The 18,053-nt window shown below is 48.4% G+C and overlaps 1 protein-coding gene across 13 annotated transcripts in view; it reads left to right on the forward strand.

Annotated features, from left to right (window-relative positions):
- The window catches only part of LOC129708828 (transcriptional enhancer factor TEF-5-like), a 219,528-nt gene that overhangs the window by 59,029 nt on the left and 142,446 nt on the right, over window positions 1-18,053 (forward strand). For all 13 annotated transcript variants that reach the window (XM_055654836.1, XM_055654839.1, XM_055654844.1 and 10 more), the window contains one exon: window positions 17,674-17,929. In XM_055654836.1, coding sequence (XP_055510811.1) covers window positions 17,923-17,929 — 7 coding nt within the window. In that variant the 5' untranslated portion in view covers window positions 17,674-17,922. The remainder of the gene's footprint in view (window positions 1-17,673; window positions 17,930-18,053) is intronic.

The following is an 18,053-nucleotide window of genomic DNA, read 5'->3' on the forward strand; positions in this document are numbered from 1 at the left end:
AACTCAGCGGGACAGGCAGCATCTCTGGGGGAAAGGAATGGGTGACGTCGTTTCGAGACCCTTCTTCATACAAGCGTCTGATGAGGAGGGATTTCTTTAGCCAGAGGGAGGTGAATCTGCGGAACAGACGGCTGCGGAGGCCAAGTCATTGGGTATTTTTAAAGCGGGGATTGATGGCTTCTTGATTAGGAAGGGCGTCAAAGGTTACGGGAAGAGGGCAGGAGAATGGTGTTGAGGGGAAAAATAGATCAGCCGTGATTGAATGGCGGTGTAGACGGGCTGGGCTGTGTTCTGCTCCTGTGCCTTGTTTAGCTTAACTTACTTTAGTCTCGTGATACAGCGCGGAAACAGGCCCTGCGGCCCACCGAGACTGTGCCGGCCACGCACAGAGTTTGTACGTTCTTCCCGTGACCAGCGTGGGTTTTCTCCGAGATCTTCAGTTTCCTCCCACGCTCCAATGACGTACAGGTTTGCAGGTTAATTGGCTTGGAATTAATGTAAAAATTATCCCTAGTGGGTGTTATGTGGGGTAGTGTTAACGTGCGGGGATCGCTGGTCGGCGCGGACTCGATGGGCCGAAGGGCCTGTTTGCCCACTGCATCTCTAAAGTAAACTAAACTAATAATATTTCTTCCTAGAGGGGATAATTCTGGGGAAAGAAAAATGACCATGACACTGTCCCATGCAAAGGATGCTCGGTGCTATCAGAAACCTTGTAGACTGCAGGCAACCTAGATGGAGAGGACAGCTCGGTCCCTTGGATATTTCACATGGGCTTGTTAGGGTTTTCTTAGTTAAATTAAAAATGCCTTCTTCACTTTTCACCAATGTGTGATACGGAGTTTAAAACATTTGAGTCATTATGTTGGCAAGCCTGTGACACCGTACAGATTTGAAACTCACGTCGCTGAGTGGATTAAGTTGAGCTGTTTATTGGATTAATCGAGCACTTTAGTTCATGTATCGTTTAGTTTAGTTTGTTCACGGGTGCTGAGGTACAGTGAAAAGCTTTTCGAATGTGTGCGCTAACCAGTCATAGAAAAGAGGAAAGGCCGCCACCAGCAGTCACGGTGGCGCAGCAGTAGAGTTGCTGCCTCACGGCGAATGCAGGGCGGGAGACCCGGGTTCGATCCGAGATTGTTAAGGGCTTGGACACACTAGAGGCAGGAAACATGTTCCCAATTTTGGGAGAGTCCAGAACCAGGGAACCACAATTTAAGAATAAGGAGTAAGCCGTTTAGAATGGAGGCAAGGAAACGCTTTTTCTCACAGAGAGTGGTGAGTCTGTGGAATTCTCTGCCTCGGAGGGCAGTGGAGGCCGGTTCTCGATGCTTTCAAGAGAGAGCTAAATAGGCCTCATAAAAATAGCGGAGTCAGGGGATATGAGGAGAAGGCAGGAACGGGGTACTGATTGTGGATGATCAGCCATGATCACATTGAATGGCGGTGCTGGCTCGATGGGCCAAATGGCCTACTCCTACGCCTATTGTCTATTGTCTATTGATCCTGACTACGGGTGCTGCCTGTACGGAGTTTGTACGTTCTCCCCGTGAACAGCGTGGGTTTTCCCCGAGATCTTCGGTCTCCTCCCACGCTCCAAAGACAAACAGGTTTGTAGGTTAATTGGCTCGGTAAATGTAAAAATAGTCCCTAGTGGGTGTAGGCTGGTGTTAATGTGCGGGGAACGCTGGTCAGCGCGGACCCGCTGGGCCAAAGGGCCTGTTTCCGCGCTGTATCTCTAAACTAAACTAAAACTTAAAGGCAGCACAACGGTGCAGCGATAGAGCTGATATCTTACAGCACCAGAGACCCGGGTTCCATTCCGATTGCTGGTGAGCTGTGGAAGGCTTGGTTGATTGGATTCAATTATTTTCTTTTTGTTTAGTTTAGTTTAATTCAGTTTAGAGATACAGCGCGGAAACAGGCCCTTCGGCCCATTGTGTCTGCACTGACCAGCGATCCCCGCACACTAACGCTATCCCCCACACACACACACACACACACACACACACACACACACACACACACACACACACACACACACACACACACACACACACACACACACACACACACACACACACACACACACACACACACACACACACACGGGACAAGTTACATTCATACCAAGCCGATTAACCTACAAACCTGTACGTCTTTGGAGCGTGGGAGGAGACCGAAGATCTCAGGAAAAACCCACGCTGTTCACGGGGTGAACGTATAGACTCTGTACAGACAGCACCCGTAGTCGGGATCGAACCCGCGTCTCTGTAAGCGCTGTAAGGCAGCAACTGTACCGCTGCGCCACCGTGCCACCCTTCATTTTGCCAAATGTTTGTCAGGTCCATCTTTTGCAGGAATGTGCTGACAACGTGACTGTTTATTTCAGTTCACAAAGGCAACACTATTAATACACCGTGTGGTTTTACTGCAGTGGAGAGCAGGCACAGTCCTGAACACAAAATGCCCAGAGTGCTAATGTCCAAAGATGGAATTAAGATGACTATATGTCTATTATTTTTCAGTGTTTCTCACTTAAATACACCCATGAAACAATAATGCGGCACTTTGGTTCTTGTTTCTGCTTGTTATATTGAAGCATGTTCACTGGCCATGGTTAACATCTTTGTTGTTTTTCATTCAAATTTATGATCGTTTTTAAAAATATTCTCATCTTGAGAGCCAATTCCCAGTCAGTTATGTTGCAGTTGTTGTAGTTTAGTTGAATGGCATGTGAACAGTGGAAAGCTTAAAACATAAAAACATAGAAAATTGGTGCAGGAGGAGGCCATTCGGCCCTTTGAGCCAGCACCGCCATTCACTGTGATCATGGCTGATCGTCCCCTATCAATAACCCATGCCTGCCTTCTCCCCATATCCCTTGACTCCACTAGCCCCTAGAGCTCTATCTAACTCTCTCTTAAATCCTCTCTCTTAAATCCTAAACATCTTCATCATTAGGTTGGCAAGCATGTGATAGGAGCAGAATTCAGCCATTCGGCCCATCAAGTCTACTCCACCATTCAATCATGGCTGATCTATCTTTCCCTCTCAACCCCGTTCTCCTGCCTTTTCCCCGTAACCCTTAACGCCGTTGCTAATCACAATCCTATCAATCTATGCCTTAGAAATACCCAATGTTTTGGCCTCCACAGTCGTCTGTGGCAATGAATTCCACAGATTCACCACCCTCTAGCTAAAGAAATTCCTCCTCATCTCCATTCTATAGGTGCTTCCATTTATTCTGAGACTGTGCCGTCTGGTATTAGACTCTCCCACTAGGGGAAACATCCTCTCCATGGCGGAGATGTATTGAAGAGAGAGTTAGATTCAGCTCTTAGGGTTAATGGAATCAATGCGGATATGGGGAGAAAGCAGGAACAGGGTAATGATATTGGATGATCAGCCATGATCATATTGAAGGGCCGAATGGCCTACTCCTGCACCTATTTTCTATGTTTCTATGTCCACTATCCAGGCCTTTCACCATTTGGTAAGTTTCAATGGGATCCCCCCTCATCCTTCTAAACCCCAGCCCAGGTTGTTCATATGCCCCACATATCGCCCACACGACCTTGGGATGTGAGAGGAAACCAGAGCATTCCAGTCCCAAAATAACACAGTGCAAAACTATCACGGGGATACGTGCAAACTCCACTTAGGTAGCACTGGAGGTCATGTTTGAATCCAAGCAACTAGAACTAGAGACCTGGATAGAGTGGATGTGGAGAGGATGTTTCCACTAGTGGGACAGTCTGGGACCAAAGGCAGTAAAACCTCAGAATAAAAGGACGTACCTTTAGAAAGGAGATGGGGTGGAATTTCTTTAGTCAGAGGGTGGTGAATCTGTGGAATTCATAGCCGCTGATGGCTGTGGAGGCCGAGTTAGTGGATATTTTTAAGGCGGAGATTGCTAGATTCTTGATTGGTACTGGTGTCGAGTTATGGGGAGAAGGCAGGAGAATGGGATTCTGATGGAAAGATAGATCAGCCATGTTTGAATGGCGGAGTAGACTTGATGGGCCGAACGGTCTAATTCTGCTCCTAGAACTTATGAACCTATGAGCTATCAGCAGGTTGATGGACTGTGCCACTTTTCCGCCCCCCCCAACTAGTTTAGTTTAGTTTATTGTCATGTGTATCGAGGTACAGTGAAAAGCTTTTGTTGCATGCTAACCATTCAGCGGAAAGACAACACATGATTACAATCAAGCCGTCCACAGTGTACAGATACATGATAAAGGAAATAACGTGAGTAATGTTTAGTGCAAGATACAAACCAGTAACGTCCGATCAAAGATAGTCCGAGGGTCTCCAAAGAGGTAGATAGTAGCTCAGGACTGCTCTCTAGTTGTTGGTAGGATGGTTCAGTTGCCTGATAACAGCTGGGAAGAAACTGTCCCTGAATCTGGAGGTGTGCGTTTTCTCACTTCTGTACCTCTTGCCCGATTGGGGAGAAGAGGGAATGACCTGGGTGCGACTCGTCCTTGATTGTGCTGCTGGCCCTGCCGAGGCAGCGTGGGGTGCAAATGGAGTCAAGGGAAGGGTCTCGACCCCGAAACGTCACCCATTCCTTCTCTCCGGAGATGCCGCCTGTCCCGCTGAGCTACTCCAGCTTTTTTATCTCTTATCAGGGGGAAGGGGGAGGTCGGTTTGTGCGGTGGTCTGGGCTGCGTCCGCAATCCTCTTTGTGATTCCTTGAGCTCTTGGATGGAACTGCTTGCAAACGATTTGTGCAGTGAGACTGTAGAGAGAGGCCACGATTGTGTTGCATAAAAGCATATAGTGGCCATGGGTTGAGAATGCCAAGGCCATGAAGGCTTGAGATTAGACTGCTGTTTGTTATCTATTTGGAGAAACAGATGAACACAACATTTGTTTAGGTGGGGGGGGGGGGGGGGGGGGAATGCGGTGATTATATATAAACCGTGAAGTCACTCCAAACCAATCAGTCGTCCTCTCCAAGTTCACAAGCTGACTTTTTATAAATGGGTGACTTTTTTGGCCGTTGACACCTTCAAATATACTCCTGCCACATTCCCAATAAATGTGCGCTGCCTGACTCCAACCCTGGGAAGATGCCATGCGCTGTCGATTCAAGGGGGTGAAACAGGGAGAGAGTTTTAAGTTCTACATTTTGAATAACTCTGCTTCGATTTCCTTTGAATACATTTCCGGGCAGTTCGATGTCCCACCCCTGCCATCTCCCGCCCTGCTTTTAACAGCCGCGTCCCTGAAGTCCACCCGAGAAGGACTTCTTGGATTGGCCGCTCTTTGTTTCCTGCCTTGGGACTTCAGTGCCCCGCGCGCGCTCCATTGTGGAGCTCGGCAGAAGGGAGAGGGCTTCAAGAAGAGAGAGAGAGAGAGAGCCATGGACCTGGATAGAAGATACCAAGTGGGAAGGTCCTTCATCTCTGCAAAGGTCTGGTCTGGTCTGGGCAGGAGTGTGGGATTGCATGCATTGAGATGTAACGTGCATGTGTGGTGGGTAGACTTAGTCGTGATACACAAAGTCAGGAACCATCAAAGTGTCTTGGGCAGTTGATGTGGCTTGGACAGGGCATCCAAAGAAAGGGAAAAGGACCCATTTTATTTTCAAGGGAAGCTATTGTATCAATTGGAAGTGTTGCATTTTACTGGAATTATTCGTTTCAACTGCAAAGATCACTTTTATTATACACCAATATTTTAATAGTTTGTGTCATCGTAGTGTGGAGTATTGTGGCAGAAATCAAAATAATCAATCTGATGAGAGGGAATTTGTTCTTGATTTTTTTTTTTTTTAAAGTGCTTTGACTGGATGTGCTAATCCAAGCAGCAGAATGCTGCATCCAGTGTGGCACGGTGGCGCAGAGATTGAGTTGCTGCATTACAGCGCCAGTGACCTGGGTTCGATCCTGACTACGGGTGCTGGTGTGTACCGAGTTTGTACGTTTTCCAAGTGAAAGTGTGGGAGGTTTCTCCGGGTGCTCCGGTTTCCTCCCACATTCCAAAGACGTGCAGGTGTGTCGGGTAGTTGGCTTTGCTAAAAATTGTGGAGTGTCCTTAGTGTGCAGGATAGTGCTAGTGTATGGGGTGGTCGTTGGTCGGCATGTAGTCGATGGGTCGAAGGGCCTATTTCCACTCTGTATCGCTAAAGTCTTAAGCAGACTGGGTTCAGTGTTGTGCTTGTTCTAGTCAGGATGATTGATATTAGTGCTGCAAGTTGGACTTTTATTCCTGACTAAATGGAGGCACTCGCAGGTCACATACACCACAGTCACATACAGTGCATTGTGTGGTGCAGCGGTAGAGTTGCAGCCTGACAGCTACAGAGACCCAGGTTCAATCCCAGCCACGGGTGCTGTCTGTGCGGAGTTTGTACGTTCTCCCCAAGACCTGCGTGGGTTTTCTCCGGGTGCTCCAGTTTTCTCCCACACTCCAAAGACGTACAGGTTAGGTGTAGGTTAATTGGCTTGGTATGAATGTAAATTGTCGCTAGTGTGTGTAAGGTGTGCGGGGATCGCTGGTCGGTGCGGACTCGGTGGGCCGCAGGGCCTGTTTCCGTGCTGTATCTCTAAATTGAACTAAACTAAACTAAACTAATCTAAACCAGTGTGCAGTGTGATCACTGTCCTGCGTGCTCTCAGTGGGCAGGAGGGCCTGTTTCCACGCTGTATCGTGAAACTAGACTAAATGCAGTCATCTCCAGCTAGTGCAGGACTCTGCTTTGTGGAGCGCTGGATTGTTTTATCTCCTCCCCCCTCCCCTTGCTGGCCCCTCTGCGGGCAAATTAGCAGCCGAGCAGCTCTCCGCTCTGGGCCAGGATCCAGTTGTGAATGTGTTGAATCTGCCCAAATTATAAGTCTACGAGAAACACAAAACCTCACCCTGTTGGCCTTGCTTGAATGTTTAGTTTAGAGATGCAGCTCAGAAACAGGCCCTTCGGCCCACCAGCGATCGTGCCGTACACTCATTATATCCAACGCACACAGCGGACAACTTACACAATTGTTACGGAAGCCCATAAACTGACGGACCTGAAGGTCTCTGGAGTGTGGGAGGAAACCGGAGCACCCGGGGAAAACCCACGCAGATCTCGGGGAGAACGTACAAACTCCGTACAGACAGCACCCGTGGTCAGGATCGAACCCGGGTTTCTGGCGCCATAAGGCAGCAGCTCCACCGCTGCGGCATCTTGCCGACAATTTTAATTCATTTTTATTATTTACTGTTTTTTATTTTCAATAATTATCTGGATTGGATTCATCCCGCTTTTGTCAACAGGGTGGCCTTTTTGACGATGGCAATTTTGAAATATTGGGAGGTTGAATGCCAGTGTTGAGCGACTACAACATGGCTTTCAATGGAGCTCATTCAAGGGAGCTAGGACTGGGAGTGTGCAGGAAGGAACTGCAGATGCTGGATTAAACTGAAGATAAGCACAAAATGCTGGAGTAACACAGCGGGACAGGCAGCATCTCTGGAGAGAAGGAATGGGTGACGTTTCGGGTCGAGTCTGAAGAAGGGTCTCGACCCGAAATGTCCCCTATTCCTTCTCTCCATAGATGCTGCCTGTCCCGCTGAGTTACTCCAGCGTTTTGTGTCTATATTCAGCTTGAACTGGGATGTCCATCAGGTCCATAGTCTCAGTTCTGTGAGCTGTTGATTAATGGTGTAGAAGCAAATTTGAGGGAGAGGTTTGTCACCCTGAGGGTGTTATACACTGGGTGAGGGGTAGTGGAGGTGACTGCTCACATTGATGTAGTTAGCAGGGCACTTGAATCACCAAGGTCTAAACTGCTATGTTAGACACAAAATGCTGGAGTAACTCAGTAGGTCAGGCAGCATCTCTGGAGAAAAGGAATAGGTGACGTTTCGGTTCGTTTGAGTCTAATCGATTCAGTGCACAGTAGAGGGAGCCATCTTGGTTTAGCTTAGAGATACAGCGTGGAAACAGGCCCTTCGGCCCAACGAGTCCGTGCCGCCCAACTATCGCCCGTACCCTCCTACACACTAGGGGTAGTTTAGAGAAGCTAATTGACCTTTAGTGTGGGTGGAAACTGGGAAACCGGAGAAAACCCACGCGGTCACAGGGAGAACGTACAAATGGTATAAAGACAGTGCCCATAGTCAGGATCCAACCCGGGTCCCTGGTGCTGTAAGGCAGCAGCTGTAGACTGGTGCACAGACAGCCACCCCACGGTCCTTGACAGATCTGGGTCAGGATCCAGTGGACCAATTTTTTAGACTTTGGAGATGCAGCTAGGAAACAGGCCATTTGGCCCACTGAGTCCGTACTGACCCGTGATCACCCTTACACTAGCTCCATCCCACACACTAGGGACAATTTACAATTTTACCGAAACTAAGTGACCTATAAACCAGTGCGTCTTTGGAGTGTGGGAGGAAACAGGAGCACCCAGAGAAAAACCCACGCGTTCACAGAGAGAATGTGCAAACTCTGCTGTGAGGCACAAAATGTTGGAGATAACCAGCGGGATAGGCAGCATCTCCGGAGAGACGGAGTGTGTGACGTTTCGGGTCATCTCTTTGCGGCCTTCGTGTCTGAATTGTTGCTGTCAAAAATGTTTAACGTTTTGTTTTAGCTTGCTAAACAATAGACAATAGACAATAGGTGCAGGAGTAGGTCATTCGGCCCTTCGAGCCAGCGCCGCCATTCAATGTGATCATGGCTGATCATCACCAATCAGTACCCCGTTCCTGCCTTCTCCCCATACCCCCTGACTCCGCTATTTTTAAGAGCCCTATCTAGCTCTCTCTTGAAAGCATCCAGAGAACCGGCCTCTGAGGCACCTTCCACAGACTCACCACTCTCTGTGAGAAAAAGTGTTTCCTCCGTTTTAAATGGGTTACTCCTTATTCTTAAACTGTGGCCCCTGGTTCTGGACTCCCCCAACATCGGAAACATGTTTCCTGCCTCTAGCGTGTCCAAGCCCTTAACAATTTTATATGTTTAAACGAGCTTGGAGTTATCGGGGCCGGTCTGTGCGTTTGCCTCATCACCACTACAGTGTAGGCAGACGTGGCAGGCACTCTATGCAAGGCAGCTGAGCAAAGCTAGGCTGTCAATTTGTTCTGGCTGCCTGCTGGTGAGGCTCCAGTAAGGGACCACCACCGACACTGATGCTCTGCACTGCCAGGTCAAACTACACACAGGATCGCTACTGCTGGAGCCAGCAGGGAGGACAGCCCTGTGGTAGAGCACACATCCAGCTGTAGAGGGGTCTCGACCCGAAACGTCACCCATTCCTTCTCTCCAGAGGCGCTGCCTGTCCCGCTGAGTTACTCCAGCTTTTAATGTCTATCTTCGGTCTAAATTCCTTCCTACACATTCAGCTTGTACCTGCTGAATAGCTTGTATGCTACACATACCTTTTTCACACCAGAGAGTTGTGAGTCTGTGGAATTCTCTGCCACAGAAGGGTGTGGAGGCCAATTCACTGGATGTATTCATGATAGAGTTAGATTTTGCTCTTAGGGCTAACGGAATCAAGGGATTATGGGGAAAAAGCAGGAATGGGGTCCTGATTTTAGATGATCAGCCGTGATCATATTGAATGGCGGCGCTGGCTCGAAGGGCTGAATAGTCTACTCCTGCACCTATTGTCTATGTTTCTATTTTGTTCATAAAATCATAAGAGATTGGACCAGAATTAAGCCATTCGGCCCATCGTCTACATTCTCCAGTCAGGAGAATAGGGTTATGAGGGAGAGATAGATCAGCCATGATTGAATGGCAGAGTAGACTTGATGGGCCGAGTGGACTAATTCTACTCCTATCACTAATAACATTGAGCATCTCGGAGTTATACAGGGCATGGGCTTGGTATCAGACCCGGAAAGCTGCATCCAGAAGGTGCAGCACTCCTTGTTTTTAGTTTAGTTTAGAGATACAGCACAAAACAGGCCCTTCGGCCCACCGGGTCTGCCCAGCCCAGCAATCCCTGCACACTAACACTATCCTAGGGACATCTTTACATTTATACCAAGACAATTGTAAACCTACAAACCTGTACGCCTTTGGAGCGTGGGAGGAAATGCAAAGATCTCGGGGAAAACCCGGGCAGGTCACGGGGAGAACGTACAAACTCCGTGCAGGCAAACACCCTTAGTCGGGATCGAACCCGGGTCCCTGGCGCTGTAAGGCGGTAGCTCTACCGCTGCACCACCGTGCGTCCCTTCATTAAGAAGAGAAGAAACAACAGCAGGAACAAGACCTCAGAATCATCTCCACCATTGCACAGTGTCCAGGTTGATCCCCAACACTGCTTTTCTGCTATTGCCCCTTGTTTCCATTCCAGTAGACCATTAGACATAGGAGCAGAATGAGGCCATTTGGCCCATCGCCTCTACTCCGCCATTCAATCATGGCTGATCTATTTTACCCTCATAGAGTCGTACAATGTGGCAACAGGTCCTTAGGCCTAACTTGCCGACACCGGCCAACATGTCCCATTGAGACTAGTCCCACCTGCCTGTGTTTGGCCCATATCTTTAAACCTGTCCTATCCATGTAACTGTCTCAATGTTTCTTGAATGCTGCAATAGTAACTGCCTCAACTTCCTCCTCTGGCAGCTCATTCCATACACACACCATCCTTTGTGTGAAAAGGTTCCCCTGCAGGTTCTTGTTAAATCTTTTCTCCCCACCCCCCTCGTCTTAAACTTATGTCCCATTCCTGTACTCTGGGCAGGGGACTCTGTGCGTCTACCCGATCTATTCCTCTCATGATTTTGTCCACTCAACCCCATTTTCATGCCTTTGCTCCGTAATGTATGACATGCTTCCTGATCACGAACATATCAATTTCTGCTGTAAAAATACCTATTGCCGTGGGTTTCACTGCCATCTGTAGCGATGAATTCCACAGATTCAGAACCCTCCGGCTAAAGAAATTTCTCCTCATCTCCATTCTTTAGGTACATGCCTTTATTTCTAGGCCGTGCACTCTGGTTCTAGATTCTACCATCACTGGGAATATCTTTTCGACGTCTACTCTATCTAGGTCTTTCATTATCCAGCAGGTTTCAATGAGATCCCCCCCCCCCCCACCTCATCCTTCTAAACTCCAGTGAGCACAGGCCCAGATTCAGCAAACCTTCATCATATGTTAACCCAATCACCCCCGGGATCATTGTTGTAAACCTCCTCTGGACCCCTGCCACGCCAGCACATCCTTCATCACGTATGGGGCCCAAAACCAAAGATCCTATGGTGGAGCAAGATAGACCACTCCTTCTAAATGCAATGGGCTGACGTGTAGTACGCAATGGAACGGAACATGGGCCATTTTTTCATCCATTTCAGTATACTGACCCGGCCCGGCCCGGCCCGACCCGACTTGGGTGCTCCGGTTTCCTCCCACACTCAACGTTGCGGGGGAACAGTTTGTGTTAATAAATTATAATTCTGAAAATGAGGAGAAGATTTTTACCAAAGAACTTTTATTTTTATGAGTACGTTTCCGTGACCGGTTTCCGTCTCTGCACCAGTTATCTTTGCTCCGCTACGGGATCTTTGGTGCGGAGACGGAAGCCGGTTACGGAAACGGGGCCGAAAATGACCCATGAATCGGCCCATGACCGTACTACGTCTTTGTCGTCGAGTGGGCTATCTTGCCCGCTATAGGATCTTTGCCCAAAACTTCTCATGATATTCTAGATGCTGCTTCAACAATGCCTAATCCTTTAGTTCCTTCGGTCGTGGCTGACCATGGGTGTCTCCAGGGTGCTATTCCCTATATGGAGGACGCCTGTGCGTGACTTTGTTTAACGTGGGAAGACTGGTGCACAGACAGCCACCCCACGGCCCTTGACAGATCTGGGTCAGGATCCAGTGGCATGGAGTCCAAGATGATCGGAGACCCTTTTCTGCTGCAGCCTTCATCCGCCTTCCCAGCCGTTGTGACGCTCCACTGAGGTCAGCCATCGTCCTTCGCCTGTTCCACCGTTGAGGTCGTGGTTGGATTGCTCTTTGTCAGAGACCTCCCCCTCGACCTTACCGCCATGGGTGACCCTACCAGGAGCATAGCTCCAGACGGCATCGCTCTCAGGATCTCAGGCCCACACAAGCTTCCCCACCACGACAAGGTGACAATCCATGGAGACGATCCAATGCCATATACAACCTCCGCATCACATTCATAGCAGGCAGCACAGTAGCACAGCTGGTGGGGCGGGTTGAGACACCGGTTTGGATCTGACCTCCTATAAATTCTTTGTGTGGAGTTTGCACGTTCTCCCTATAACTCCATGGGTTTGCTCCAAGTGCTGCGGTTTCCTCACACACACAAAGACATGCAGGATTGTGGGTTGTTAATTGGCCTCGGTACATTGCTCCGGGTGTGCAGGGAGCAGATACAACAATGGAACAAGATAGAATTTATGTGAATGGGCGACCCGTCAGTCGGCATGGACTCAGTGGGCCGATGGGCCTGTTTCCATCCTGTATCTTTCAATCAATGCGATCAGAAAGCATTTGATAAGATATTTTACAGGCGGTTGGTGAAAAAAATTAGAGCAGATAATAGATGAATGTCGACTGATTTTAATAACAGATAGAAACTAGAAAAGGACACAAAGTGGGTCAAGCAGCATCTTTGGAGAACATGGACAGGTGACGTTTGGAGTCGGGACCCTTCGTCAGAGTCTGACTGGAAATGGTGGCACAGCGGTAGAGTTGCTGCCTTACAGCGCCAGAGACCTGGGTTTGATCCCGACTATGGTTGCTGTCTGTACTGAGTTTGCACGTTCTCCCTGTGACCTGCGTGGGTTTTCTCCGAGATCTTTGGTTTCCTCTCACACTTCAAAGGCGTACAGGTTTGTAGGTTAATTGGCTTGGTATAAATGTAAATTGTCCCCAGTGCATGGTGGATAGTATTAGTGTGCGGGGATCGTTGGTCGGTGCAGACGCGATGGGCCGAAGGGCCTGTTTCCGTGCTGTATCTGTAAAACGAAAAACGAAAAAACATCACTTGTCCATGTTCTCCAGAGATGTTGCTTAACCCACCGAGTTACTCCAGCACTTTGTGTCCTTTTGTGGAAACCAGCATCTGCAATTCTTTGTTTCTACAGATAGAATGTAGAGTTGGGATAAATGGACTCTTCTCCGGTTGACATGGGTGTGACTAGGTGCGTACTGCAGGCTTCAGTGCTTTAGCCCGAGACAATTTAATCCACATCAGTGATTTGGCTGAGGAGATCAGGTGTAACATTTCAGTTTTGCCGAGTTCATGAAACATAATGAGAATGTGAGTAGTGATGAGGAAGCAAAGAGGCTTCATGGGTAAAGAGACAAGTTGAGACTGGTTTTCAGGATCGCTAATATCTCCTGTCGTTGTTTTGTTCTATACGTCCTCACAGTGGAGCAGCAGTGGAGTTGCTGCCTGACAACAACAGAGACCCGGGTTCGATCCTGGCTACTGGTGCTTGACTGTACGGAGTCTATGCGTTCTCCCTGTGACCGCGTGGGTTTTCTCCGGGTGCTCCGGTTTCCTCCCACACTCCAAAGACGAACAGGGTTTGTAGGTTGATTGGCTTCTGTAAAATTGTAAATTGTCCCTAGTGTGTGGGATATAACCATATAACAATTACAACATGTAAACAGGCCATCTCGGCTCTTCTAGTCCATGCCGAACACTTACCCTCACCTAGTCCCATCTACCTGCACTCAGACCATAACCCTCCATTCCTTTCCCGTCCATATACCTATCCAATTTATTTTTAAATGATGAAATCGAACCTGGATAGTGTTAGTGTGCCATGTGATTGCTGGTGGACGTGGACTCGGTGGGACAAAGGCCCTATTTCCACCCTGTGTCTCTAAACTAAACTAAATGTTCATGTGTCAGTCAGTCTTCATGGAAGAAAGTGAAGTATTTAATTAATTTCTCTGCCATTTCTGTCTTCCATATTCTAAATACTCCTGTCTGTTGGCCAGTGTGTGCAAGTTGGGCCGAAGGGCCTGTTTCCACGCTGTAAGACTCTCTGACTATGTATCTCCAGGGTGCCCACAGTCTGCCCTCACTAGCTTCCTCCTGTGTCCGTATCTATAGAAGTTGTTTTTTTAATGTTTCCCACATGTTGCTCCAACAGTTTATTTTCATTTGTTTATGGATTTCTTGGTCATCCTTCGTTGAATTCTAAAATGCGGCACGGTGGCGCAGCGGTAAAGTTGCTGCTTTAGAGCACCAGAGACCAGGGTTCGATCCTGACTATGGGTGCTGTCTGTACGGAGTTTGCACGTTCCCCCTGTGACCTGTGTGAGTTTGCTCCGGGTGCTCCGGATTCCCCCCCACACTCCTGAGACGTGCACGTTTGTAGGTAAATTGTCCCTAGAATGTGTAGGACAATGTTAATGTATGGGGATAACTGGTCTCAGTAGGCCAAAAAGCCTGTTTGCACACTGTACAGTATCTCTAAACTAAGCTAAACTAACTAGACTAAGTCTTCCAATTCTCATGCATACCACTTTTTTCGCTGGTGTTTTTATGCCTTTTCCTGTATATTCGTGTATAATCTATAATTGGATATTTTTCCTGTTGCTTTCCCCTGAAGGAATGTATAGATTTTGCAAAATCACATGATATTTCTTTAAACGTTAACCGTTGCCTAACCCTGTTCAATCACTTCAATCTCCACCAACCAACCAACCAACCTTCCCATCACAAGTTTGTTGTTTTCTTTGGTGAGACTTGAAGCCCTGGTTTCTGATTGATTTGCATCTCATTTGAGCCTAATGTAAGATTGTATAAAATAAATGGTCACTCAAGTTTGCCAATTAACCACAAAGCTGGACAAAGAGGTGTGAATATTGATTTTTCTAATTTCAAGTAACCCTTACATCCCCTCTCACTCCACCCTAGTCATCCTACTAGTTTCACTGTTGGCCTGTTGAGTTTCACTGTTTGTATTACTCGTTATCACCTTCCCCGCAGCCAACAATGGACCATTGTGGGCTCCACCTTTCCTTGATCATCGTTGCTGCTTTTGATCTGTCTTTTTGCATATCTTTCATTAATTTGTTCTATGTGCCTTTTTGTATCTTTCGTGTCCCCCCCCCCCCCCCCCCCCCCCTAATTCTCAGTCTGAAGAAGGGCCTCAACCCGAAACGTCACCTATTCCTTTTCTCCAGCGATGCTGCCTGACCCGTTGAGTTACTCCAAATTTTTGCGCCCATCATCGGTGTAAACCAGCATCTGTAGTTCCTTCCTACACAATTAACCAAAGAGGTTAGTGTAGATGTGTTGGGCCGAAGGGCCTGTCTCTGTACAATTGAATGACCAATAACTCTCTCACATGGCACAGTACCAAGACTGAAATAGTTTGGAGATGCAACAAACTGCAGATGCTGGAATCGTGAGCGAAAGACAAAGTGCTGGAGGAACTCAGCAGGTCAAGCAGCATTTGTGGAAGAATGAACTGATGACTCTTTGGGTTACGAGTTGGAAAAAAGTTCCTGACCTGAAATGGCACATTCTTCCCCTCCAGAGATGCTGGCTGACATGCCGAGTTCTGCCAACACTTTGTTTTTTTGACTAAACTAATCTATTCTATTCTTACCTAGAAATCTGTTCAACTCCATATATGCCTTTGTTATCACCTCTTCCGCAGCCAACAATGGACCATTGTGGACTCCACCTTTCTTTGGTCATCAGTGCCGGCTCTGATTTGTTCTGAACCGTATCATACCTCGAGGTTCCTTCTCCCCTGACTCTCAGAATGAAGAAGGGTCTCGACCCAATACGTCACCTATCCCTTTTCGCCACAGATGCTGCCTGACCCTCTGAGTTACTCCCAACATGTGTATATCCTTGATCTAGAAATCTATCTGTTACGCATTCCATGAATTCGTCTTGTACATTTGTGTGTATTTTTCATGTTAACTCATGACGTGGAAGAAACTATGTTTGGCCCATCAAGTCCTGAGCAGGTTCCAAAGCAATGCTATTAATCCGAATCCCTCAACCATTCCAACCCAAGATATTCCCCCACTCATGCCCAGTTAGAATCCTCTGATTCACCTACCAAACATCAATGCAAAGGACAATTTACAGCGACTGATTAACCTATAAAAACAGTAACTTGTATGGGATGTGGGAGGAAACTAGAATGTCTGGGGTCATCCCATACTATCACAGGGAGAACGAGCAAACTCCACACAGACAGCATCGAAGGTCGGGATCGAACCGTCAACTGCAAGATAGCTGCACTCTGTGTAATGCCACTGTTCAAAAGTGAGAGGAGCGGAATCAGGCTATTCGGCCCATCAAGTCTACTCCGCCATTCAAGCATGGCTGATCTATCTTTCCCTCCAAACCCCATTCTCCTGCCTTCTCCCCAGAACCCCTGACACCTGCACTAATCAAGAATCTATCTATCTCTGCCTTAAGAAATATCCATTCACCTTAGCCTCCACGATGAATTGCACTGCCCTCTGACTAAAGAAATTCCACCTCATCTCCTTCCTAAAGGAAGCACTGCTCTGCTGCACTCACTTGATTCAGCCAGTCTATCTATATATTAAATTCCACCATGATTACCAAATTGTCCTTGTAACATGCACCTCTGATTTCCTTTTTTATAACATGCCCAACATTATCACGACTATTCTAGGGTCCGTAAACAATATATTTTGCTTCCAGTTGCTTCATAGCTTCACTCAGACCGATTCTAATTCTGCAGCATGATCTACCAAGCCAAGATCCCGTCCAACCAGGGTGACACAGTGGCGCAGCGGTAGAGTTGCTACCTTTCAGCGCCAGAGACCCGGGTTTGATCCCGACCACGGGCGCTGTCTGTGTGGAGTTTGTACGTTCCCCCCGTCGCCTGTGTGGGTTTTCTCTGGGTGCTCCGGTTTCCTCCCACATTCCAAAGACTTACAGGTTTGTGGCTTTGTAAAACCCAGAGAAAACCCACTCGGTCACAGGGAGAACATACAAACTCCGTACAGACAGCACCCGTAGTTAGGATCGAACCCTGGGTCTCTGGCGCTGTAAGGCAGCAACTCTACTGCTGTGCCACCATGCGTTACGTGCTTCATGTGAACAGGGAATATCATTGTATAAGACAATAAACTAATCTGCATCTGAATCTTTTCCTTTTTGCAAGACCTTACTATACACTGAATACTCAGGAATATTTAGTATCTCCAACTTTTGTTAGCCTGCAGTTATTTCTCCATGTTTTTGTCATGGAAGATAGACACAGAGTGCTGGAGTTACTCAGCGGGTCAGGCAACATCGCTGGAGGTAAAGGATGGGTGATGTTTCGGGTCGGGACCCTTCTTCAGTCTGAATGGGGATCCCGAGCTGAAACGTCGCGCATACACGGACAGCACCCGTGCTAGGGTCGAAGCCGGGTCTCTGGCGCGGCGAGGCAGCAACTCTGCCCCCCTGCTGTCGTGCCACCACTGTTGGCGACGGATGTACTGCAGCGGTCAGATCCGGCCGGGGCACTTTGTATCTTTGTCGGCGGTGGTGCCCTTTAGGTGGCCACCCTTTGCATACCTTAGCTACACGAAGAGGAAGGATTTCACTGTGACAATAAAGAATGTGATTAATGTGCGTTGGTGTTTGTGGGTGGTCCTCGGTGCCAGCTGGCCACGCGCGGGCAGGGGGCACCCTCCTGACCTCCGCTCTAACCTCCCGTTCCCCGCTGTCTTTGCAGGTTTCTCGCCAGTGATCGACGGCTCTCCCCGGAGCCCCGCCAGCTGCCACCATTGCGTCCAACGACTGGAATGGGAGCGGAGGGAGCCCCAGCGACGGCAGGGAGGACGGGGCAGAGGCGCTGGAGAAATCGCTGGACAATGACGCGGAGGGAGTGTGGAGCCCCGACATTGAGCAGAGCTTCCAGGAGGCCCTGGCCATCTACCCGCCCTGTGGTCGACGGAAGATCATCCTGTCTGACGAGGGCAAGATGTACGGTGAGTGCCGGCGACGGAAACCGCCCACCGTGAGTAGCCGGGAACCAGCAGCTTCCGCTCGGCGGGTCTGGCGGCATTTGTGGGGAAAGTGACACGGTGACGTTTCGGGTCGAGACCCTTCTTC

Source organism: Leucoraja erinacea, chromosome 24 (genome assembly GCF_028641065.1).
Source record: "Leucoraja erinacea ecotype New England chromosome 24, Leri_hhj_1, whole genome shotgun sequence".
NCBI classification, from domain to species: Eukaryota; Metazoa; Chordata; class Chondrichthyes; order Rajiformes; family Rajidae; genus Leucoraja; species Leucoraja erinaceus.